The sequence below is a fragment of the Protopterus annectens genome, chromosome 3.part0 (assembly GCF_019279795.1).
Source record: "Protopterus annectens isolate FY-2018-M chromosome 3.part0, PAN1.0, whole genome shotgun sequence".
NCBI classification, from domain to species: domain Eukaryota; kingdom Metazoa; phylum Chordata; order Ceratodontiformes; family Protopteridae; genus Protopterus; species Protopterus annectens.
The window spans coordinates 925,505,244-925,532,673 of NC_056731.1; the positions used below are offsets into that span (position 1 = coordinate 925,505,244).

Below are 27,430 nucleotides of genomic sequence, written 5' to 3' on the forward strand. Positions count from 1 at the left end.
TGGTGATGGCAGAGGGAAGTCATTGGGACTGTTTTCTGTAGGGTTGCACTTTATCTCCTCCAGATTTGGAGGTAGAAGCACCCCATTGCTTTGACCTATAAGAATCTTGTGCCTGGTATCTGGAACCTTTAGGGCATCTGGATTTGCCCCTTTGAGCTCTGTCAGACACAGGAAAGGACCAATTTTTTGTAGGCCAGTGTCTACTGAATCTTGGTGGCTGCACTTGTAAGAAGTATTTTACAGTTTGCATAGACTTAGCTTTGTCTTCCATTTTCTTTAAAACCTCTTCTGCCTTAATACCAAACAGAGTATCATGCTGTAAAGGTGTAATTTAGCTTTAACATGATCAGGCAAATTTTGCTGTTTTAGCCAGGCATGCCTCCTAATCACAGATCCAGTAACTGCGGCCCTGCAGAAGGCCTCTAAGGAATCAAAACCACATTGCAAATATGCTTTCCAACTTGTTCAGCTGCATGCAATAATTCTTGCAATTCTTTTTTTTTCTGCACATTCAAAAATCAACATAATTTTCTGTTTCAGCAATCCCATAACATGTTGTTGATACTTGAGCATATGAAACTGGCAGTTTAAGGCCCTAATTGCCAAGGTTGCAGATGTATAAACCTTCTTTCCCCATCTATCCAGTGCCCTTAAATCTCTGTTAGAGGGGGTAGGATTTTTTGCTGTTGAGGCCTTAACTCCCTTTGGACCCTGTGAAATAGTTTCAGGGTCAGCAGCAGGGTTTCTAAATAAAAATTTGTGTGAGTCAGGGACCCTGTAATATCTGTCAGACTTGCTGGGAGCCAGAGGTAGGGAGTCAGGAGTCAAGCTTGACTCTGAAAACACATCATCCACAATGTCTAAAACAGGGGGTATAGCTAAAGGCCTGTGCTGAGGGAGAAGAAGGAAATCCCTGAGCCTCTTTTATGAGTCTGAAAAATCTTGACTCTCCCAGTGAAAATGCTCCCTCAAAGTATGCAAGGTTTCTCCAAATGAATAATCCTCAGGAGGTGACGCAGATGGGATAGATTCCTCTGTATCAGAATCTTCATAGGGAGGTATAGATAATTCCTGATCAGAAGAGGAATCAGAAGAAATAGAAACCTGATCTGAAGATTCATAATCAGTGTCTTGCCTAGGCCTCTTATCAGGAGGGGGTTGGGAACCCCTGATCAAGGTAATTAGGTCTTCAGCCATTTTGATCATCTGTTTTTTAGGCATAGTGGCCTGTGCACGTGGCTCATGCATCAGTTTTTTAGCTTTAGAAGTTGCTTTTGTCTTTGGTTTTGCAGCTGTCGTCGGTTTTATATAAAAATGTTGAGGCGTGAATACACCCTCAGAAGCTGGTGCCTGCTCAGTGGCTCCGGACCCATCTGAGGGAGAGACATCCATGGGTACAATACTTTGAGCATCTCGCGGCATGCTGGACTCCAAATGGGTCTCGGTAGGGGCCTGCGACTCGAAAGTAGCGGGCATCAGGGGCTGTGAAAGCACCTCACTGAGTACCGGCAAACCGGCGACTGGCTTAGGAGAAGCTTCGTCATCAGTTTTGGACCTCGACGGTCTGTCTCTGTCTTTTTCTTTACATTTTTGTGTATTCCGGTAGTTGGATTGCTATCTGACATTTCAGGGTAATTAAATCTGTTTCCAAAATATTTTGAGGCAAAAATATACCGACGCTTACTAGTGCGTTGTTTAAATCTAGCACAAAACCGACAGCCAGGCACATTGTGATCAGGGCCTAGGCAAGGAATACAGTATAAATGGAAATCCTTATGAGATATTTGCTTCCCACAAGTAATACAATTATTAACTTTGTCTGACATCGGTATGGAGCAAGAAAAAATTTCCCCAACGGGGTACTTAGCTTTAGTGAAGACTTCGGTTCTGAAACTCAAACTCGAAAATTTCAGGAGTCGGCCGACCGGCACTTGTGAACTGCTTCTGCTTCGGGCACTGCACAGAAAGAAAGACTGAAGAAAATGGCATTGTCTGTTTGTTTTATACCCCTGATGACCTGACATAATGGAAGCAGAGACAGCAACCGATGCAGGACCCAAGACTTTGGAATTAAGGCCGACTGAGGGCAACCTGCCAGCAGATTACCCAAATGTAATGACTGCAACAGTGAAACATGAAGAACATCTTCAGTTGCCAAGATCTGACATTGTACTACATGCAAAACATAGCCCTCTACAATGGCAGCCTGGTTGTGCTAGAACTGCAGTTCTGTCACCAGAGATGCAATCAGCGAAAAGCTATACCCTAGTGACTGGACACTGACAACAAAGACTGTGAGGATACTATTGTCATTTCTGAAATCTATTATTATTGGCTATCTTGTTGATGAATGAAGGACATACACAACATGCATGGAATTCAGTAAAGTCTTTGCTGACATCTTTTGCTGGGTGATGTGAGAAAAAAAATGTGATCACTTTGAGAGAAAAGTAAGTAGATCAGATTCTTGAAATTCAGAAAAAACGCTTGCATGGTCAATTATAAATTTTCCAGGGACTAGTCTGTATCATGCAATTATCTAAGTAAATATAAATATTCATTCCTGAAGGTGTGAAGAAATTGGTATTGGACATTAGATAAATATCCTGGATAAAATAAAAGGCCGAACAGCAGACAAGTTAATTTGTTATAACTAGTATTGCAACTAGCACAGGACAAAGGGGGGGAGCTCCCCCAAGTGCAATCTTATAGGGGCATAATTGGCAGTCATTAATTAGGAGTTAGTGCTGGACCATGATTCATTTAGGAAGCTGTGACTGATATCACAGCTTGGTAAGTGAAGGCATTATTGTATATAGTAGCACTGTGTGTTAGTAACTATTACAAGGAGCTTGAAGGGAGACTCTTTTTGTTTTGGTCTACAACCTTGAGTGGAGGGGAGGGTTACTTTGGAGGCTGCCCAGGGCACCAGTTGAATTAGCTACAGCACTGCTGATAGCAATTCCTTACTCAAAGCTTAATGAATTACCTGTGGACTTTGTGGATATGGATACAGTGACAGGTGGCTTTTGTTTCCAAGCTTAACAATCACTCATTCCGCATAACTAGAGGAAGATGCACTTGGTCCATATATAAACTTACTGGACTTTATAAAGCAGTTGCTCTTTGGTGGATCTAGAATACTGTCCTTCTTTCCTTGCTACCAGAATGAATCCTGAATAAAAGGTCCTGCCCATCTGTTGTGGAGGCAACATTTGAATAATTTGAGAAAGAAGAAGTTGCTGAACCAAAAGAAGAAGTGTGGGTCATCTGGGGTATCTGGAAATGGTCCTGAAAATGGAGGTGAGCTACATACTTTTGTTGCATTACTTGTGATGACCACTAATTCTATTCAACTGACTTGAGGTTATTAGATCTTGATTCTTCTTAAACAGAGTGAATGTTCTTCCTACGGTTTAGAGATCCAGGGTAGAGGATTATGGCTGATCCTGACTCAACTGCGTTTCATGTTTACATGTTTGCTGTTGATGATGGCCTCTATAACACTTGTGATAATGGAGTTTAAAGAAAGTAAGCTTTCACAATGCAGATCTTTTTTGTTTGCTTGTTTTTTTGTTTGTTTTCCTTGATCACACATATAAGGCTGTTTACCATGGATATGCAATCAGGTTTGAAAAAGGAGTCTGCATTTGGTATTTTCTGAATCTATATTATTTTTTTAAGTTTGTGAGTGTCGACATTTTGATTGCTTACAAATTGCTGATAAAATCGTGTACAGTTATCCAGCAGCATTGCCAAGTAGTCTGCAGTGGTCACAATTACCCCACGGCAAAGCAGCATTTAGCAATGGTTACCCACCAAAAGAAATTCTATAATACTTTGTATTTTGTGTGCGTGTGTATGTGGGTGAGTGTGTGTGTGTGTGTGCGCGTGCGTGCGTGTGTGCGTGTGTGTGTGCGTGTGTGCGTGAGTCTGTGTGTGTGGGGGGGATGCGCGTGTACGTGTGTGTGTGTGTTGTTTTAATATGAAAACATGCAACCGTGTAATGGAAAAAATGCAGAGAACCACCAATTTATGCAGATCAATGTACTTGAATAAGATACAGAAATAGAGCAAAAACAGACTGGTGCTCAACCTCTGTTGTCAGTACTTTTTAATACTGTCTCAGCATTTCAACTGTTTGTGTTATGCTGTGCTCATAAAATGTATCAAAGGTATATGGACAACTTATAAATTGAAAATGCAGTTTTTACTTATCATTACTTTTATATCTTCTATGTAACTGCTAGAAAGCTTCTTATTTAGTTTGTACTCTTTGAATATACACTTTTTAGCAAGCATTAACAGTGAATAATTAATATTCATGAATGTCAAGCAGTCTCAAGGCTGGCAGAATCTACCAAAGAACAAAATGCTGCCACTCTCATTATGCCTAATAAAGAACAGAAACGGATGATCAGCTTTGAATACTTTGCGAGCACCTGGAAGTCTTAAACAGTCTGCTGTGCATACGATTCCTGTTGCAGCTGCGGCCAAAGTACCTTGTTCATTAACATCCACAAATGACTTGTGAGCAACCTTGGAAACAAAGAGATTATCCTTTGTGGTCATTCCTGAAAGGTCAGCAGAGGTTCTGCAGAAAATGTCAGTTATTCCCATTTTAGTCAGAAGGCATTTCATGTCATAGCTCTTCTCAAGGTTAAACTTTGGCAGATAAACATATACACACGTTTCCTGCATGTTGATTGGATCTGTCCACTGTGATAATTTTTCAAAAGATAGCTCTTTCTGCAGCTGAAAAAAAACAATCAAACAAAATTTATGTAGATAAATAAATATACTTCTGTGATACAGTATTGCTGTCATGATAACATACATCTGATTTAAAAAAATCTTTATCAGACTCAGAATAAAAGTGAAAATATTGCAATCCCATAATTTGAAATGATTTCTATTACTTTATCATAGAACAAAAATGAAAATAATGCATGCACAATTTTCAAATAACGTCTTTGGCCAGAGCTATTGATTCTCTGTAAAACAAATGTAGGGATCTAGGGATTTGTAAGTACCAACCCTGGGATTCAGAAAGATCCTCACCACTTGAGTAACTTACTTCAGGTAGGTCAATGTATGCAACAATGGTAAAAATATGATTCAAAGGCAGCTACTGCTGCAATGAGAAATACTTAATTATTGGCTCATTTGCATATCTCTGATTCACCCTTGTTTAACACTAGCCCTGTCAGACCTGACAATAGTAGTGTTTTCTCTGGTGGCCGAAGCATCCCTTTGGCAAAGGCACCACCATACACTCACACATTAACACACACACACACACACACACACACACACACACACACACACACACACACACACACACACATATCCACCCAATAACACACAAGACCCCAGAAGGCAATCACACTCATAGAAACACTAACCAGTTCATCACAAAAGGTTTCTCATCCAGAAAAAAAGAGGTAATTGTTCCCCTCTACTCATCACTCATTAGACCCACTATAGTGTACAACGCCCCTTTTGGTATGTACTGCACAAGACATCTACAACAACTGGAAAGGCCACAGAAATACCTCACAAAGAGGATTATCGGCTTTAAACAGATGCTCTATGCAGACCGTCTCAAAAATCTCCAGCTTTACTCCATCGCATATCGCCTACTCAGGGGCGATCTCTGCCTAACATACAAAGCTATGTCAAACCCAGAGCTGTTGGGTATGCTCCACTTAAAAAAATCCCAATCCATCCCAGCTACATACTCTAGGGACCTAAATCTTGTCACCACAATAAACAGAACATGCTGGAGGGATAGGTTCCTGTCCCAGAGACTTCCCATACTCTGGAACAGACTACCTATCTATGTCAAACAAAGCTCCTCATTAGTACTCTTCAAGAAAAATCTTGATGATTGGATGGGAAATAGGAAATTTACCCCAGGGATCACTTCTGTGGCTCTGCTCGACAGGGGCACAGGAAAATAATTTTCTTGGGTGGCGAAAGCCAGGGTACATTTTTGGCTAGATTTATATAGGCCCTAGGGCCAATAGCCTAGTACCTACCTATGAACCTATGAACATGCATATGCTCCACCACATATATACACATACACACACATACATACACACACACACACACACACACACACACACACACACACACACACATACACACACGCACACGCACACGCACACACACACACACACACACTCACAGAAATACACATATCCAGACCCGCACTTCGTCTTTACTGTGACCATCCAAGCAGATATGCAAACACACACACATTCATCCTGCTTCATTCACCTTCTAATAAATATGTGCATATACATGCTCTCACATACACACAGTAACACCCTGCACCCTAGTTTTTGTTAAATGTATCTGTACACAGCTGATTCCACAGGCACGAATGGGTGACTGCTGTCTTTAGACAGTGTTTTTTTTATCTCCAAAACTGACATTTTATGTTGCCAAGGTATTCTCCAACCTGAGCTGACCCTCTAATATATTGATTCCTAATCCTGTCCATCCTCTTCACACCCAGTGCAAATCTTAACATCTTTAATTCTGCCATGTCCAGCTCTGTCTCCTGCCTTTTTGTCAATGCCACCATCTCCGACCCATATAACATAGCTGGTCTCACTACCCTCTTTGTAGACTTTCCCTTTCACTCTTACTGGTACCATCTGTCACATATCACTCCTAACACTCTCCTCCACCCATTCCACCCTGCCTGTATTCTCTTCTTCACCTCTCTTCCAAAATCACTATTACTCTGAACTGTTGATCCCAAGTACTTAAACTCATCTTCCTTTGCCAGTTCTACTCCCTACATCCTCATCATTCCTCTAGCCTCCCTCTCATTCATACACTCATATATTCTGTCTTAGTCCTGCTGACCTTCATTCCTCTCCTCTCTAGAGCATATCTCCACCTCTCCATGGTCTCCTCAACCTGGTCCCTACTCTCACTACAGACCAGAATGTCATCTGCAAACATTGTCCACAGGGCCTCCTGTCTGATCTCATCTGTCAACCTGTCCATCACCATTGCAAATAAGAAAGGGCTCAGAACTGATCCTTGATGTAATCCCACCTCCACCTTAAATGCATCCGTCACTCCCACCGCAGACCTCACCACTGTCACACTACCTTTGTGTGACCTCTAACCTGTACAAGTCAATTGAAAAACAAATCTGTTAGGGGAAAAAATAAAAAAAGTAAGAAAAACGTACAATACACTGGTTACATAAGTGTGCACACCCTTAAACTAATACTTTGTTGTGTGTGCACACCCTTAAACTAATACTTTGTTGAAGCACCTTTTGATTTAATTACAGCATTCAGTCTTCTTGGGTACACACCAGCCATCATTTAAAGAGACTCTGATTAACTCCAAATAAAGTTCAGCTGTCCTAATAGGAATTTCCTGACATTTACTCAGTTGCCTGCTACAGCAAAAAACATGGTTCGCAGAGAGCTTACAAAGCATCAAAGGGATCTCATTGTTGAAAGGTATTAGTCAGGAGAAGGGTACAAAAAATGTCCACAGCATTGGATAACACAGTGAAGACAGTCATCAAAAAGTGGAGAAAATATGGAACAACAGTGATGTTTTAAAGAACTAGACATCCCTCCAAAACTGATGAAAAGGCAAGATGAAAACTGGTCAAGAAGGCTGCCAAGAGACCTACAGCAACACTGAAGGAGCTGCAGGAATTTCTGGCAAGTACTGGTTGTGTACTACATGTGACAACAATCTCATGTATTCTCCATATGTCTGGACTATGGGGTAGGGTTGCAAAATGAAAGCCTTTTCTTACACAGAAAATCATCTAGGCCCAGCTAAAATTTGCAAAAGAATACATCAAGTCTCCCAAAAGCATGTGGGAAAATGTGTTATGGTCTGATGAGACCAAGGTTGAACTTTTTGGCCACAATTCCAAAAGGTATGTTTGGCACAAAAACAACACTTCACATCACCAAAAGAACACCATCCCCATGGTAAAGCATGGTGGTGGCAGTATTGTGCTTTGGGGTTGCTTTTCTTCAGCTAGAACTGGGGCTTTAGTCAAGGTGGAGGGAATTCTGAACATTTCCAAATACCAGACACTTTTGGCCCAGAACCTTCAGGCATCTGCTAGAAAGATGAAGATGAAGAGAAATGTCACTTTCATCGCAATGATGACCCCAAGCATACATCCAAATCAACAAAAGACTGGCTTCACCAGAAGAAAATTAAAGTTTTGGAATGGCCCAGTCAGAGCCCAGACCTAAATCCAATAGAAAATCTGTGGAGTGACCTGAAGAAAGATGTGCACAAGAGATGCCCTTGCAACCTGACAGATCTGGAGTGCTTGTGGGAAGAGTGGGCAAATATTGCCAAGTCAAGATGTGCCATTCTGATAGACTCCTATCCAAGAAGACTGAATGCTGTAATTAAATCAAAAAAGTGCTTCAACAAAGTATTAGTTTAAGGGTGTACACACACAACAAAGTATTAGTTTAAGGGTGTGTACACTTATGCAACCAGTGTACATTTTTTTTATTTTTTTATTTTTTTCCCCCAACAGATTTTTCAATTGAATTGTATAGGTTACAGGTCACATTAAAGGTGGGAAAAGTTTTGAAATGATTTACTGTGGTCTTATTTTTTATATCATAAAAACCTGCTATTTTAACAGGGCTGTGTAAACTTTTTATATCCACTATACATATATATATATATATATATATATATATATATATATATATATATATATATAGATTCACTTTATAATGTCAAAATACTGAAACATCGAATTTCAGTATCTCCAGTAAAGCCGAAAACTCACAAACCTGAAAACCAAAACTGAAATTCAAAACCACGAAAGTCAACAAAACACTACACCACACATACAAACACAAATACACCTACCTCCCAACACAGCAAAAAAGCAAAACAACACACACGAGCACAACAAAACAAACACACACATCTACCCTTCCTATACGCAGGGGGGAAATATATATACATACATACATACATATATATGTGTGTGTGTGTGTGTGTGTGTGTGTGTGTGTGTGTGCATGTGTATATGTGTGTAATAAAATAAATGTTTAATTTCACAGAAACTTTAAGAGAGCATTTACCAAAAACAATGTCAATAATTATTTTCAATATTGTACTCCAATGTAAAAAAAAAATCTTGAACATGGTTGAGTTTCAAAGTATTTAATATTTCCTAGTAGCACTTCAAAAGAGCTCAGCGATAACAGATTTTAAGCCCCCAAAAGGTAATAATAGACCATCTCAACAATGCTTTCCTTCGCAACCAAGTTTTCAAAACATCTGAAAAAAAACTTTCATCTATGAGAATTGTAAGTTGACAATACCTTAGTATTGCAATTCTTCATATAAATGTTTCTAGAAATAAACCATGCCTTTACAAGTCTAGATAATGTGAAACTCATCTGCATCTGATGAACCACAAACCAGACATAATCCATGTATGATTAAGTAGCCAAATTTTAAGAGTCAGAAGAAGAATTAGGACAAACCATAAAATAAGCAAACAGTAATTCTGAGAAAGGGATACTGTTGTGGCTTGGATTTATAGAGGTGCACAGCATGGCAGTGTAGCAGTAAAGTCGAGGGGGCTCACTGCATGCAGAAGCAAAAAGTTAATTTAGGATATAACAATTAGCGATAACATACTGCACCAAGCTCTACCCATGGTACACCTCTTCAAGATGGCTCTGTAGAGCTGCCAAAAAAGATGGCTGCTTAGGAGTTTAGCTCACACGTTGTGGCTCTATGTGAAATGGTGAGTATACGAGCATCTGTGGTTGAATGTAGGAAAGTCTGGTATAGTGGAAAAGAATCTAATGAGAGAATGAAAACATGAATGTAAATAATGAAAAGCAGAAGGAATGTGGGTGAAAAGCACAGGGCAGCAGGAGGAAGAGACTGTCGACCTGAAGCATACCAACTGTCAAGGAAAGTTACATAGAGGACTGGTGTGTGTACAATAACTTCCTCAACTGGGTGTCAGTAACAAAAGGAACAGGCAGAGGAAGGGAGTCAGTACAAAGGTGGCTATGAACCAAAGAAGACGAGGGAGGAGGAAGAAGCAAAAACGAGTCCCGGTACATGCAATATACAAAAGTGATATAAGGGCCGGGTTAGAACGGACAGACACATATAAAAATTATAAGTTACCTGCATCATAAGCAGAAGTGGAGGAAGAAGACAGAAGACATGATGGCAAATAAGAAGATGGAGACAATGTTATTTTAAAGAAAAAAGACACACTTGTAGCTGATGTGGAAAACATAAAGGTCATAATGAGGTATTTAAAGATGGGAACTCTGTGACCTAGATAACAAGCACTAGGTCAGGAAAAAAGTTAAAAGGACAGGTGTACAGTCATGAATGCAGTGTTTTGGAAATTAAGTCCAGGCTAGACAAAGTCAGGTAAAAAAAAAGATGACTTGGGAAATATATCCAGAATTAAAAACTTCAGAATAGTAGGAGTGACAAAAGGAGAAGGAGAGACATTAAAAAGTTTGTGCAAGAGTGGGTCACCAAGCCAGTGAAGGAGAGAAATAAGTTAGATCCACAAATATAAAAGGGAACATAGAAGTGCAAACCAAACAATGAGCTATGTGCAAGAGGCAGACATATACTGTCAGGATGCATTGCTATCAGACAAAGGAGTGGCTCCTAAGACAGGCAACCTGGAAGAGAGGCCTGGTGGTGGGGAATACCAAACTGAAGGTTGTGGAAGAACTTTCAGGATTGGTGCACCAAAAAACAGTGGAGATGGCACCCGTCTTATAGCAGGTGAAGTAGAATGGGGTGGTAGGTTATAGGTTATCTGGTGTATCTGACAATTATAAAAATTAACATCAGGAGAGGATTTATTACCAACATATTAAAGATGCCATTAAGTTTTATGTGGAAATTATGAGAGGTACAAACAGATGATGGGAAAGATTAACCCTAATCAGCAGAGAAAGAGGAGTACCAATGGAAGTAGGATGAAAATGAAGTGGAAGAGTATGGGGTTATGTGGTGGCACAGCAGCAAAAAGCACAACAGAGCCAACAAGTAGGAAAAGCAGTGACCCCCATGTGGGAAGAGGGAGATGAGATAAAAAATATGTTCCACTGGAAGTGGAAGGTGAGCAGGGCTGAGTCACCAATATGAGTCTTGGTAGGAAAAGGCAAAGTGGCACACAGTACCTCAGCCACCAAGGAGAGGGAGAAGAGAAGGACACTGGAAATCAGGGACATGGGGCATGCCATCATTATAGACCCCTGAAACAAAAAGAAGATAACAGTTACAAAACAGCTGAGGAGGCCAAAAAGAAGAGGACGTTTTAGAAGAAGGGAGTGAAATTGAAGAGAAGGTGGAGTATGAACCATCACGATCAGAGGAGGAGGCGAGAGGGAGTTTGGACAGACCATGACCCAAACAAATGAAGAAGACCCCACTGGTAACCAGCTGGCTTATAAAAGGAGCACCAGACTCAGACTACGCAAGGTGACCTCTGCATGGAAGTAGAATCCAGTAGGGTTACGGTCTGTTTAATGGGGATCACAAAAAATGGTGCTTCATTATGTGTGTTTATTTCCCTATTTTCTAAATGTTTACCAGGTGAAGAGGAGAGTTGGATGACAAGAAGCAGGGAAAGATGACGAATAGGAGGAACATGATGAATAGATAAAGACTGAGGTGGTGAAGAGGTAAAGTGGAACATGGGGTAAGAAAATGGAGTAGCAGAAATGTGGACTCAGGAATGAAGTAAGACTCAATGTCGTCATGCAGGAGGAGGAGAGGAAATTGTATTATGAGCACTGGCTCATTTGACAAATGAAGGATGTTTCCCATATTGGCAATATATTGATTTAATAATATATTTTTATTTATGAGAATTATTAGCATGATGTAATTACTGAGAAGAAGATAACTGCCAGGACCAAGAGGAGAGAGATATGGAAATGTGCTGTGGACACTTCAAACATTAATTAATATATAAGATCAGAAAGACGTGTTATAATGGGCTTCAATGTAGAAATTAGGAGCTATGTATGTCTATTATAAATTCCTCATAGCGTAATTCTTGTTTAAAGAACATGCTGTATATTGTTGCATTCAGATGGGAATTAGAAGGCAGGTTGATGTTTTAAGTAATTGATGGAAGAAATGGATAGTTAGCAAGGTGAGAGGAGTTAGTTAAGATGCTGCATGATGTACAGCTACTAATAAATGTTTCATTAACAGGTGAATACTGCTAGCTAACTCGTATCACTTGAAATATGATACTAGTAGAAAATCAATTATTATATGACGCAACTGGCCCACTCCAAGGAAATGGTCTTCTACTACTCACAGTATATGCTTATGAGATATGAGAGAGAGGTAAGGGCTGGTATAATATGGGGGTGAACAGAAAGAAAAATGGAAAAGTCAAAATGGGGTAGTGAATTAATAAGAAGTAAATTCCAAATACGGACACGTTGAGTCAAAAGGCAGCAGCAACGCAATTTATTAATCACAAACGACAAAGCTTTCAGCAGAAGTCCCTTCTTCAGTGTGTAGAAGAATTAAAATTGCAACACTTTTAAAACACTACAGTCAGACACAGCCCAATCAAAATAAAACACATTAAAGCTTCAATTAAAAATTAAGATACAGTGAATATAAAAGTTGCAACATACTCATTTGTTTCCTCAAGTAGAGGTTTGATGTTAGTGGCCATATTTAAGCCTTGTTTATGATCTGCATCTAACAATGTTGTAACAGTTGCACTGGGTGTGATGAGAGTGGACAGGATTAGGAATAAGTATATTAGAGGGTCAGCCTAGGTTGGAAGGTTTGGAGACAAAGCCAGAGAGGCAAGATTACGTTGGTTTGGACGTGTGCTGAGGAGGGATGCAGGGTATATTGGGAAAAAGATGCTAAGGATGAAGCTGCCAGGTAACAGGAAAAGAGGAAGGCCTAAGATAAGGTTTATGGATGTGGTGAGAGAGGACATGCAGGTTGTTAGTCTGACAGAGCAAGAGTTATGATTTTAATTCTTTTACACACTGAAGAAGGGACTTCTCCCAAAAGCTTTGTGATTAATAAATTGTGTTGCTGCTACCTTTTGACTCATTGTGTCCGTATCCGGAATTTACTTCTTGTTTTGCTACTTTTTATTCCAACAGTTTACCTTAGTGCTGGTGTTATGTGACTTGTGGTGAAGTAATACCCAGGAAGTCATACCCAAGTGGCTGTTCAGGCAGACAGTTGGCAACAACTTTGACCTGTCTTTCTGGGGGAGTAAGGAAGCATTGGTACAGCCTTGTGGCATGCCAAGATACCCATTAGTCCCATTGGTACAGCCTTGTGGCATGCCCAAATACCCATTAATCCCATTGGTACAGCCTTATGCCATGCCCAGATACCCATTAGCCCCACTGGGACAGCCTTGTGGCATGCCCAAATACCCATTAGTCCCATTGGTACAGCCTTGTGGCATGCCCAGATGCTCATTAGTCCTATTGATACAGCCTTGTGGCATGCCCAGATACCCATTAGCCCCACTGGTACAGCCTTGTGACATGCCCATATACCCATTAGTCCCATTGGTACAGCCTTGTGGCATGCCTAGATACCCATTAGTTCCACTGGCACAGCTTTGTGGCATGTCCAGATACCCATTAGTCCCACTTGTAAAGCCTTGTGGCATGCCCAGATACCATTAGTCCCACTGGTACAGCCTTGTGGCATGCCTAGATACCCATTAGTCCCACTGATACAGCCTTATGGCATGCTCAGATACCCATTAGTCCCATTGGTACAGCCTTGTGGCATGCCCAGATACCCATTAGTCCCACTGGTACAGCCTTGTAGCATGCCCAGATACCCATTAGTCCCATTGGTACAGCCTTGTGGCATGCCCAGAAACCCATTAGTCCCATTGGTACAGCCCTGTGGCATGCCCATATACCCATTAGTCCCACTGGTACAGCATTGTGGCATGCCTAGATACCCATTAGTCCCACTGATACAGCCTTGTAGCATGCCCAGATTCCCATTAGTCCCATTGGTACAGCCCTGTGGCATGCCCAGATACCCATTAGTCCCATTGGTACAGCTGTGTAGCATGTCCAGATACCCATTAGTCCCATTGGTACAGCCCTGTGGCATGCCCAGATACCCATTAGTCCCATTGGTACAGCCCTGTGGCATGCCCAGATACCCATTAGTCCCATTGGTACAGCCGTGTATCATGCCCAGATACCCATTAGTCCCATTGGTACAGCCCTGCAGCATGCCAATGTTCCTGAAGAGCAAAGAGTAGTGTGGGGGCTGAAGAGTAGGGAAATAGACTGTGGGGGTATAAACAATCCAATCAAGAGGGAGAATATACTGAAAATTAAAAGTGGAGGGTTGCCATAATTGTAAAAAAGTGAGATGGGAAAGATACAAAATAAGGTTAAAAGTGGGTGGGACTGGATTGTTTTCAAGGAAAAGGAAATGAGTAGCAGAAATACTGATACAACAATGAGGATGCTGGTGATAGGAGGAGAATGTACAGGGATAAGGGGTGGCTGGGTGGTATGTAGTGTTACTTTAAGGAAAGGATAGTGGTACTGGGATCCTAATTATGGCCTAAACAGAGGTGAGGCAGAGGATATGATATGATGTGTTGTATAGAGGCAACTGAAGGGGTGAGACACAGAGGAGATTGCACGATAAGGGCAATGGATTTTAATGTAGTGTGTAAGACACAAGCTTAGATAGATAATACGGGAAGACATAGTTCAGCTGGAAATATCAGAAAAGTTTAACAAAATGTAAGGAATGGATAGAAGGGTTACATGCATGAAGAGAAAAATGGGTGACGGTAATGAAGTTTACATTCAGTTGAAAGATGAGCAGACAGGTTGAATAGGATAACTGTGGACAATAAAACTTTATGCAAGGTGGAGACTATTGCCTTATATGAAAAGCACTGTCATATCACTCCTTGATTAGACGATTGTTGAAAGGGGTACAGAGGGAGTGTAGTGACAGAGATGGTATCTGGGTAAGAGGAGAGATGTGAATCAAGTCCAGTGACTACAAAAATGGTTAGGGAAGTAGTTCAAAGGAATAAGTCAGAAAAGCAAGATGTAGGAATTAAGGAGTGGGTCGGCATTAAGGCTGTCTAAAGGTCAGAAGTTATGGAATATAGAGGACAAGATCCAAGATGTGAAATGGAGACAGTGCTGCAGCAGGAGCAAATGGACATGATTGAAGAAGATGAGGAGCAAATAGAGGAAGAGATGGTGATTAGGCCATGCAAGATCAGGGAGCTTCCAGAAGAATTAGAAGAGTTGAAAGAAGAAAGTATAGTTGTGTAAAATCTTACCATAAGTTTAGATGTCCTTCTCTTCTTGCTGTATCCATAACATGAGGGAGTCTGCCTCTGGTTGGCTCATACATCCAGCCATTATACAACAGATAAATGCTACTGCGAAGGTACGTGCGATGGTCTGCATCACTCAGTGTACATCGGCCATAAATGGATGTTGGGTATAAAGCAGACGTCAGCATGTACCTACCTCAGAAATTAATGCTGCCAGGAATCAGAGACTATGGAGTGGGTACTCAGGAGTCAGGAAAGTATCAGGGTGAAGGCAGGGTGGGAGACCATACAGCAGCATATAGAAGAAAAGGACATCTAAAGTTATGATAAGATTTTACACAACTATACTATGTCCTTCTATTCATATGCTGTTACATCCATAACATGAGAGAGAGTACAAAAGCTTATGCTATTAAGTATTGAGAGGGGGAACAGAAACATTCTCCACAAAGCCACGAAGAATGGCCATAGCAAAACATGCTCTGGACTTCGAAATGATGTCCAACTTGTAGTGTTTAGTGAAAGTGTAGGCAGATGGCCATGTAGCTGTTTCTAAAATGGCAGCTGTATCCAGACCCTTAAAGAAGGCCCCAGATGAGGACACAGCCATAGTGGAGTGAGCCTTCACTGGGAAGGAGAGCCTTTTGCCATAGGCTGTGTAGCAAAAGGAAATAGTTTTAGAGATCCAGGAAAAAAATGGTTTGCTTGGAAACCGGGTGTCCCAGGGCTCTTGGGTGATAGGAGACAAAGAGCCTATCTGGTTTGTGAATGGATTTGGCTTTGGCCAAATAGTGTCTATGTACATCCAAGGAGTGAAGGATCCTTTTGCTGGAGGACTGTGGTGAAAGGAAGAATGTAGGGAGATTGATGGTCTAATTTAGGGAAAGTTCATCAACTACTTTGGGCATGAAGGATGGGTTAAGTACGTAGGCAAACCCTGTCCTTGTGGAAAACTGTGAAGGGGGGAGAGGCCATGAGGGCTTGCAATTCAGAGACCCTTCTGGCTGAAGTAATGGCCACCAAGAGACTGGTTTTCCATGTGCAGTGTTGGAGAGTTCAGTCCCTGGCTGGCTCAAAAGGAGGTAAGGTCAGCTTTTCCAAAACAAAATTAAGGTTCCAAGGAGGGAGAAGAGGCTTCCATGGTGGTCTAATGTGTAGTACCCCTTTTAAAAAGAGCTTGACTCCCAGTCTGGAAGCCAAAGGAGGAGATAGAAATAAACATGCTGAGATGGCAGATAGATGTGCCTTAATAGATGAGTATGACAAGCCAGTGTTCATCAATTCACACAAGTAAGACAGGACCACTGGTGGCTCTACAGCCAGTGGTTGAAGTTCTTGTTTTAGACACCAAAGAGAAAACATTTTTCACTTGGACAGATAGGATTCTCTGGTAGTGGGCTTTCTGGCCTCCTGCAGAACATGAAGCATGTCCTCAGTATAAAGGTGTTTAAAGGGAATTAACTCACTATCACCCACAGTATAAGGTTCAGGGTGGTTATCTGGGGGTGTATGAGAGTTCCCTTCTCCTGTGTGAGTAGGTCCATCCTAAGGAGCAACTTGTGGTGATTGTCCTTGGCTAGATGCTGTAGAAGGGGGAACCAGTGCTGCCTTGACCAAAAGGGGGTCACCAACAAGATTTGAGGTTGTTCTTTTTGAACTTTTTGAATGAGAGGGAGGGGGAATGCACAAGCGAGCATCCCCTTTCATGAGAATGAAAGAGCATCCACCTTCCATGCTGCAGGGGAGTGTATCCTGGTCAGAAAGCTTGGAGTTGTCTGTTTATGGAGAAGGCAAACAGGTCTACCTGATATATACCCCCATCAATGGACCAAGTCCAGAAACACATCATTGTTTAACATCAATTCGTGGGATTGAGTCGTGGGTCTGCTTACAGCATCTGCCATTACATTCTCAGTAGAAGGTATGTAGACAGCTAGAATGGATACTTGTCTCTGTTGGACGATCTCCCATGACTGCAGAGCCAATCTGCATAGGAGGTAAGACTTTGTCCCCCCCTTACTTGTTGCTGCACCACAGAACAGTGGTGTTGTCTGTGTACCATCTCAGCACTCCTGGGAGGATAGGATCCTTTAAGATTTGGAGGGCAAATATCAAGGCTCTCATCTCCTTGATATTGATGTGTTCCCTCTGTTGTGAGGGAGACCAAGTGTCCCTCATTCTCCAGTCCCCTAAGGTTGCCCCTCAACCCAAGTCTGAAGTATCTGTGTACAGATACTGACTGGGGGAAGCAGTTGCAGGGGGACTCCTGGATTGTCAAAAATCTGGGTAATCCACCAGTTTAATTCCCTGGTGAAGCAAGGAAGAAGGGGTACCATAAACACCAGAGGGTGCAGATGTTGTTTCCAGACTGTCCTTAAGTACCACTGAAACTTCCTCATGTGTCTTGCTAAGGTTACCTGGGAGTGGTGGAGGCCACACATCTTAGGAGCCTCAGAAACTCCCTAGCCTACAGGGATTGAAGATAGAGAATTCCCTGGAAATAAGAGGTAAGGGACAGAATCTTTTCTGGAGGAAGACAGGCCATCATTTGTCCCGTGAGAATCCTGCATCCCAAGAAAACACGATCCTTGGAGGGGATCAGAGAAGATTTTTGATGGTTTATGGTAAACCCCATTTTATTCCTGCAACTAATGCCAAGTTAACTGACATTTTAATCGATCTGAGAATGTTCTGTAGAAATTTGAGTTTAAAATTGCTCTTTAAGTCAGATTATGACCAAAATATGGAATGTTATAGGATTAAGAGCACATTTGTACCTAATATGCCTACCCATGTAGAGTATTTCCTGAAAGTTTGTGAACGTCAATACTATCTGATGTTTAGTGAAGTAACAAAAAAAGGGAGATATTATAATCTTAGCCCCCAGGAAATCAATAGCCTGAACACACTCAAAGAAGACCCTAGAATAGTAGTGAAACCTGCGGATAAGGGGGGAGGGGTTGTTGTTTTAGATAGATGTGATTATGAGACAGGTATGCTTGAAATGTTAGCAGATGTAGATACCTATACACCCATTACATACAAAGAAGTATCTCACATAGTGAGTGTGGTTAAGGATACTCTATATGATCTAGTCATGTGTCGTCAAATCAGTCAAGAAATTTACAGCTTTTTGTATATAGAGTACCCCACCATTCCCATAATTAAAGGCATCCCTAAAATTCATAAGGGGATCATTCCAGTTCCCTACAGGCCCATTGTATCCGGTGATAAATGGATAACTGCCAATGTTTCCAAATTTGTGGAAGATTTGTTAAGACCTGTAGTGAATCAATTTCCCACCATATTGAGAGACACCTACGATCTTTTAGATAACATCAAGGATGTACGAATAGATGATGGGAAACAGAATATTTTCATCACTTTAGATGTCAGGAATTTATTTACATCTATACCTAATGTAGAAGGCATAGATTACATCAGAGAACTTCTAAGTAAAGAAACAACATTTAGCAATGACAGAATAATATTAATTTGTCAATTGCTTGAACTTATTCTATGTAATAATGCATTCATGTTTGGCGATAGGTATTATTTGCAGAAGTGGGGGGTAGCCATGGGCACCCCCTGTGCAAATACTTATGCCAATCTGGTGGTTTTATGGTGGGAAAAGTTTTCTCTTCACACATGACAGTTTCAAGAATGTCAAGTTTTATAGACGTTTCGTAGACGATATTATAATTGTCTGGGAAGGAACTATGGAACAATTTGAATCCTTTTTGTCATATTTGGAAACTACGAGTAGCTTCCTAAGATTTACTATAGAAGCCTCTCCTACCCACATTCATTTTCTTGATGTCACTCTTAGTTTTAGCCCAGGGGGAGCTATTTCATCCTCCCTATATAGGAAATCTACTTGGCGTAATACGCTGCTCACTTTTGACAGCATGCACCCTAGACATGTATTTCAAGGAATAGTAAAAAGTCAGTTTCTCAGGATATCAAAATTATGTAGTAATGATGAAGATCTTGCCAGAGAAGCCCTGTGCCTAGAGAAATTATTCATTGATAGAGGTTATGATTCTAACTTGGTTAGTAATATTAGACGTGAAGTGATAGGACAAAGAATATCTGTGGAGCCTCTCCCTACCACATATAGTAGGAAGATCTCACAATATCGAGGTGGAATGAAACCTTTGACCAATAGTCATATAAAATATATCACTACTTATACTAGTGACATAAAAAAGATGCAACAAGTCATCTATGACAATTGGTATTTATTAACTATGGATGACCATACAAAGGAAATCATAGGGAGAAATCCTTCATTTTTATATAGGAATAGCAAAAGCCTGAAGAGGATTTTATGTTGAGACATACACATTACCTCAGTCACAGAAGGAACTACCCAACATAACATAGTTTCATACAGACAAGGTACGTTTCCCTGCCACAGTTGTAATAGGTGCAGCTACATAACTAAAGAACAGTCATTTAAGCATCCTACTATGAACTATGTTTTTGTTCCACATTTTTATGCTAACTGTAATACTCGTAATCTAGTATATCTTGCCACATGCAATAGCTGCCAGGCTTTCTATGTGGGTCTCACTAAAAGAAAGCTACATGAGCGAATTTATAACCACCTATATGATATCAAAAAGAAGATAGAGATGAATGCCTTAGCAAAGCATGTCAATGAATTTCCATCACACTCTTTTAGCTTTAGAGTATTACAAATAATTAAAGAACATAGTAGGGATGGTAATAAGGAGAATTATTTAGCTATTAATGAATTGAATTGGATTTTAAAGTTGGGAGCTCATTTATCACCAGGAATTAACAACACCATATCCATTAAACCGGTTCTACAATCTAGATAAATTATACTTTTATAATATACATCTACATCAAATATTACTAATTTTATTTTATTTTGTATCTTTATCTACTGTTCTTTTAAAAAAATTTTGTCAATAATTATTGAACTAGCTACTGGAGCTCAGAATACAGCGTATTATATACCACCTATGCGCTATATGCATTTAGTCTATACAATTTTGGTCTCTGTGTGTTTTCTGCTGACATATTTAAGCTTGATCTTTCACAAGTATAGACCTATATATATCCAGGCAGGTTTACACCATCTATAAGTTATATAGACAGCATTTACAGAGACATGGTTTGATTAAGTATAAAAAACAAGAATAGAGTTATGCGAGCAGAGATGTTCACAAGGATATAGTAGATCTACATATTATGTGTCATCATGTTTCAACTACCGTATTCATTTTAGGTAGAAATTACCATTAATAATAGAGCTGACGTCTCTGTTTTCACACAGCGACACATCATCTTCTTCTTTAGTTTTCCATTTTTTATCACAGTTTTGTAAATATTTTATTTTATAAACGTCATTCATTGAACATAGGCAGCCTTTAACAAGAGCAAGCTATTAGTAACATGGGAGTCACAGTTAGCAATAGCAGCATATATTCAAAATCTTGAGGAGAGTTTTTAAGTATTATTTTTCCATTTATGACTTAGTTTTATTATAACAATGTTTGAGCCATATGGAATAGGTAGTGCATGAACATCAGTCGCTATTAACAACACTATAAGGCCTTGAATTGAGCATTTTAATACATTAATATAAAGGACATGCAGTATTAAAGTAGCAACTTATTTCCGTTGTGATTTAGCATACTGAAGGATCTCACGTAAAGCATATCAACTATACATATCCTGATTAATGCACTTTAAATTTTATAAATATGTGTTTTGGACTTTTTAATCTCATATTTATTGTTTAAGTAATAAATAACATGATCTATTTATTCATTAATTATTGGCTCATGCCTTCATTAAATAGTGCTGACAGTATATATAAAGAATAAAAAATAAAAAAAAAAAAAAAAGAAAGGAAAAAGAGATACCGCTATTACAACGGAAGCGCTTAACGCTATTCTTTGAATGTTTTCTATAGCACTTTCTGTAATATATTTAATGTTCAAGTACATGTAGCTGATATAATATAATATATTATGAAATAATTACATCATTGGTAAGCAACTATGAAATAGTATATGAAGTTGCTTTTATAAAAAATCTTTGAACATCTTTTCATACGGCTCCTCTTTAACATGTGTCTTAGCGCCTCAACACTGATTGTCAGCTTTTAATATAGGCATATAGATATATGGTTAGTAATGAATTATTCATTACTACAAGTTTGTTTTTTAATTTACAAAGATTTCTATGTACAAACTATAGAAACAAGAGATTTACCAGTGAGATTTGGTTTGCCTCCATGAATGGTTTGAAATGTGGTTGATGCTCCTAGGGAGCGCCCCGAGACAGGAAACAGGTTTTATGCATAATTAATTCAATTAATTTCCCGCGCTTTAGCGGATATAAACCATTATGCAAGCAATGTTTTATTGAAATCTGATGAAGCGTGGATTCCCCATGCGAAAGCGCTTATTTCTACATTTTATGTATCAAATAAAGAACGTGTTTTTGGATTTTACAACGGGCTGCTACTGATTTTCTTATTGGACTGTTGGTGACCTGTTACAGCATTTTGTATTTGTCCATTGTGGTTGGTTCCTCACTTTCGTAGTCTTATTTTGCCTCCTTTTTGGTGAGTGAACCATTTGACAGGGACACCGACTTTTACTTGCATCCAGTATCTCAGAAGGGAGATGGTGAAGTCCAGGATATTGTCCAGATAAGGAAGATTTGGATCCCCTGCATTCTGGTGAAGGCAATGACTGGGGTCAGACACTTTGTGAACACTCTTGGGGCTGTAGAGAGACCAAATGCAAAGCACAGAATTGAAAAGGCACAGAACCCTCTGAGAAATGAAGGAATTTCCTGAAAAGAGAATAGATAGGAATGAGTAGGTAGGCATCCTTTATATCTAAGGACACCAAGAAGGCATGAGGAAGAATCAGGGGAAGGAGAGTAGGGATGGTTAGCATCCGGAAGGAGGGGAAATGTATTCAGGTGGGACAGATCCAGGATCAGTCTCCAAGGACCTTCTTCCCTGGGAACCAGGATTAGAATCCTTTTCCTCTTAAATGTAGGGGTACCTCTTGAATTATACCTTGTGAGAGGATGGCCTGCTGGACTGGACGAAAGAAAGCCATTTGGTCTCGAGGGGGTTAAGGAATACTTTTGAAGGTTGGTCTGGAATCCCACACCATGAAATAACCTTGTTTTATGATTGAGAGGACCCAAGAGTCCTATGTAATCTGTTTCCAAGCAGGAAAGGATAGGGAGAGATGCAGGGAGAAAGAGGTAGCTGGGCTTAAGGCCTGGTAGTCACAGACTACCAGGTTTGGCCCGAAAGGGCTGTTTCTGAACTGGAGTAGAGGGAGAAGACCTGGAAGGGGTCTGCTTCCTAAAATCTTTTCTCCCTTTGGAGAACATATGTCTGGAAGCCCTTCTCACAAATGTTGTTCTAGCTGGATAGTTCCTCTGACAGCATGGAAGCAGGGACACAAATATGTGCCTAAGGTCCTGAAGTTCTTTGCCCTTCACCTGAAAGGCCTTAAACAGTTCAGCAACCGCTGAACCAAATAAAGCCTTGTTATCCAAGGGTGCGTCCATTAACTTTGATTTAATGTCATTTGGCAAAGGCTGTAGCCTGAGCCAGGAGTGTCGCCTGATGACTGATCCTGAGGCAGCAGCTCTTGCTGAAGCCTCCAGTGCATTATAACTGCACTTTATAGAGTGTCTGGAAACTTGACTGCAGGAATTTAACAGTCTGGAAATCTTAGCTTTACTGGGGGCATCAGGTAGGTCACCCAATTGTTTAATGGTGTCAGTGAGAAGGGCCAAGGAGTATTTGGCCATATGAGTTTGACAGTTTATAGCTCTCACAGTCAGAGTGGCAGAGGTATAGACTTTTTTGACCTTTCCATTACTCTGCTTTCCTTATCTGAGGGAAGTTAAGAAGTGGAGGGAAGAAGCTTAGATGATTTGTCTGCAGCCACAAAAATAGTTGATGGATCTGCAGAAGGGGCCTTGAAGAGGAATTTGGCATCTTCAGGGTCTTTATAAAATCTATCTAGGCACTTTGGGGCTGGGGGTTGTGAATCTGGGGCTTTGGAAGCAGTCAGGAAGGCATCCAGGAATGCAGGATGCACCAGAGGAACCACAGATGGTTTAGGGAACTCCATTTATAAGAGGTCACAATACCTCTTTTGGGTCTCAGTAACCTGACTGCAGTCCCATTTAAAAAAAGTCCTTCATTTGTACTATTGTTTCCCCAAAAGTAATGTCTTCCCCAGGGGAATCAGTTCCATTTGACTCCTCCTCTGAGGAAGCGTACCCCAGAGGAGAGGCAATTTGGGAGGTGTAAGTCAGGGATTCATCCCCTGAGGAATCCTCTTCCTCAAAGCAAATATCAGGCAATAGTTTACTCTTTGGAGTGGAAACTGAAGGGACCTGGGCAGGTGCAGAGGCCTGGCATAAGGCTAAGGAGGCATTAAGTAGACCTTGACTAAAGGCCTGCCAGTCAGGGGTTTGGTCTGACGGCATGGTCAGATGAGCAGGGGCAAAGGATTTGGTTTTCTGCTTCTTCTTCTTCTTCTTGGGAGCATCCGATACAGAAGTCTCTGAGATGTGATGTAGAGAAGGGGGACCAGACATTGGGTGACACTCAACAACATCTGATATAACATCTTCCTGAACTGCTATTTGGGTAACCCCACATGGGCCCTTGGAAATTATCAGTCTTGTCCCCCCCCCCGTGCCAACTCAGACACCTGCGACTCCCTCATGGATGTGCTGGTGGCCTCCTTAATGACTTCTTCTGGGAACCCATCAGTGGAAGGTCCACAGGTTCCAACTCAGACTCCAGGCCTTCACTGGCCTCAAGAGGTACGGTCAGAATAGAGGGCACAATCATAGTTTCAGGCCTAGTCTTCTTGGCCTTTTTAGTGGCCGGTTCCTCCAAGAATCCTAACGTCAGGTCCATATCTTTAGTGAATTGTTTCAGCCACTGATTCTCTAGGTAAAGATTAAGAGCAGCCAGATGGCTTCTAAGTGTTTTCGGAACAAAGGCCTGATAGATTTCACAAGTGGTATGGCCGTGGTCTTGGCCTAGACAGAATAAGCAGAGCTCATGTGAGTCTTTATGTGAAATCTACCTTCCACACTGACATTTGCCCTTTCTACCTGACATTAACCTACAACACAGTAGCAAAAAATAAACAAAAACCCCTAAAGAGTACTTATCTGAACACGGAGAGGCACAAAGTTACTTTCCAAGTGACTGACAAGCAGAGCTGGCAGTCACACAGGCAGCAGAAAAGTTCTGAGGTAGGTACATGCTGACATCCATTTATGGCCAACATACACTGAGTGATATGGACCATCGCACGTACCTTCACAGTAGCATTTATCTGTTGTATAATGGCCAGATGTATGAGTCAGCCAGAGGCAGACTCCCTCATGTTATAGATACAGCAGCATATGGATAGAAGAACATCAGATGCAAGTAGAAATGGAGCAGTAGTAAGATACATGGGGAAATCAGAGGATATCAATGTAAAATTGCTAGTTTATAAGCTTAAACTCTCAAACAAAATAACATGAGTGTCTTGAGTGAAGACATATCAGGGGAACAGGAGGAGGATTACCAGGAATAAACAGATAAGAAAGGAATTTAGGAAGTTGTATGACAATTTGTATACAAAAGGGAATCAGAGAGGAGGTCGTTTGAGAAATGAGAGGGGCCCGACCTAAGGGAGAAAGGCAGGAAAAGGATGCATAAAGAGGAGAATCTGGGGGAGGTGGTAGGAGCAACTATTCATATGAAAAAGGATAAAGTAACAGGCCTAGATGTTTTTTTCAGATGACTACAATCAGTTTGTGGGAGTGTAGGTAGAGGTGCACTTTATGATTTTTTAATGGAACAGGTGAAAAGGAAGAAGTGTCAGAATCAATGTGTCAAGCAGAAATAGCGATGTTGTATGAAGGGAAAGGAGGAAAGAATAAGGCAGCAAACTGGAGACAGATTTCTTTGTGCAACAGTGATGTAAAAATCATGACTAGGTTGGATATGCTTTTACCAAAGTTAGTAGGAGAGTCACACATGGACTTTATGAAGGGTCTGGAGATTGTTCTTAAATTTTATGAAATGGCATGAGAACACAAAAGAAAAGTGGTAGTGGTGGAGATCATGGACATTCAGAAGATGGTTGATTCTGTGAGTTAGGATGTTATGATGACGACTCTCAAACAATTATATAAGAAGATAGATCTTCAAATCAGGTGAATGGAGTTTGTCAGAGTGGAGTTAGGAAGAGAAACAAGAAGGGATAGCCACTGTCACTGAGAATTTTTATTCTAGTTATGGAGAAACTGCCACACAGAATAAACAAAGGGACAGAACGTTGGTGAGTGGGAGGTAAAAAGAGCAATATAAGCTTGTTTATAAATAACTGTTATTACTAGAAGATGCCAACAGGGTACTGCCTCAAGTACTGCAGATTTTTGAAGAGTTTGGAAAGGAATTAGGCTTTGAGTATCTTCCCAAGAAATCATTAGTAATAGGAATAGGGGGAGGGGTATAGTGCTCTGTAGGGATACCATGGAAAATATCAGGAGCCAAAACTGGGACGATTTACGTAAATGGTCCAGTAAGGTAACTACCCTAAGTGGGAGAATAGAAGTGGTGAGAGTGATAGTTGTACTTCTAGTGATTTATATGCCAAGGGATGATCAGATTAACCCAGTGGCAGTGTGGATAGGAGAAACACAGAAACCATGTGAGAAGTAAGAAATGGAAGGAAAGGCTGAGGGCCCATAAGGTAGTAAGAGGACAGGGTGTGTCTGAGTTTAGGAGCCATGTTGTAGCAGTGAATGTTGTGCATACACTGAGAGCTTTGCAGAATAGAAAGGTCACAAGGTTTAGGAAGATAACGATGAGGGGTGCAACATTTTTAAACAATGAGAAAATGCAACAAAAGCAGGAATAAGAATATTTATGAAGGTCAGGTTGAGAGTGAAAGGACCAGAAAAATCATAGATATGCTGAGTAAAAGGCAGAAGAAATGTTTAGTTGTGTTTCATGAGAGTGAGATGAAAAGGGGTTTTAATATAAAGAATAAGCACATAAAGAGAGGAAGAAAGGGCAATACATGTCCTTAGGGCAGGTAAGGAGAACTCTTTTAAGCTAAGAGAAGGTGATTGACTAGTGGGCAGAGGAATAATAATAAGAAGTGATGTGGATACTGAAGAGTGAGGCCAAACAGAAATAAAATTAGGGATTAGAGGAAGGGGAAGTGACTAAGGAAATAAATAAAAAGGAGGATATGGCACATATACAGAGATTTTGGTTTGGAGAAGGAAGTAATAGGCTTTAGTATGCTTAGGAAGAGGTGGATAAAAGAAAATAGACTATAGGAGAGTGATGAAAAGTGGGCAATGCAGAAGCCTCAGAAAGCTTCCAAATCACAGTAAGCTTTCCTGATTCAGAGACCATTCTCTTACTACATTTTTTCCTCGGGCAGTGGCTATGGCATGCAAAGCTGTGTTATATGAGAAGCTGTGTACTAATGTGACAGTCTGGGGGCATAGCTAATGCTTATTGAACAATGCGCTCTCCATAGGGAATGACAGCAGCTCTATAGCAAGTCAGTAGAACAATTTTTCACAGGTGAAAAAAGTGCACACCCTCTTTTGATGATGTACACCCGTTCATCCCTATGAGACTATTTGTAGCCTATACAAAACTTAAACATAAGTAATGCACGGCTGTGAGTGGGTGTGCATATCTATGTGTATATGTGTGTGTACATGTCTGTGTGTATATGTGTGTTCATAGGTTCAAAGGTGTGTACTAGGCTAATGGCCCTGGAGCCTTTACAAGCCTACCCCCTAAAAATTGCCCAGGCACCATGATACCTGATGTTAGTTCACACTGCCCCTATCCAGTAGGACAACTGAAGTGATCCCTGGGATGAACATTCTGTTACCCATTCACTCGTCAAGATTTCTCTTGAAGAGGGCCAGCGAGGTGCCCTGCTTGACATGAATGGGAAGCTTATTACAGAGTATGGGCAGTCTTTGGAAGATGAACCTGTC

General features: G+C 40.7%; 1 protein-coding gene across 1 annotated transcript in view; it reads right to left on the reverse strand.

Moving 5' to 3' along the window:
* Positions 1-4,085: 4,085 nt before the first annotated feature.
* Positions 4,086-27,430, reverse strand: part of LOC122796629 (leukocyte elastase inhibitor-like) — a 192,464-nt gene continuing 169,119 nt past the window's right edge. The window contains exon 6 of the mRNA XM_044065251.1: positions 4,086-4,755. Coding sequence (XP_043921186.1) covers positions 4,342-4,755 — 414 coding nt within the window. The 3' untranslated portion in view covers positions 4,086-4,341. The remainder of the gene's footprint in view (positions 4,756-27,430) is intronic.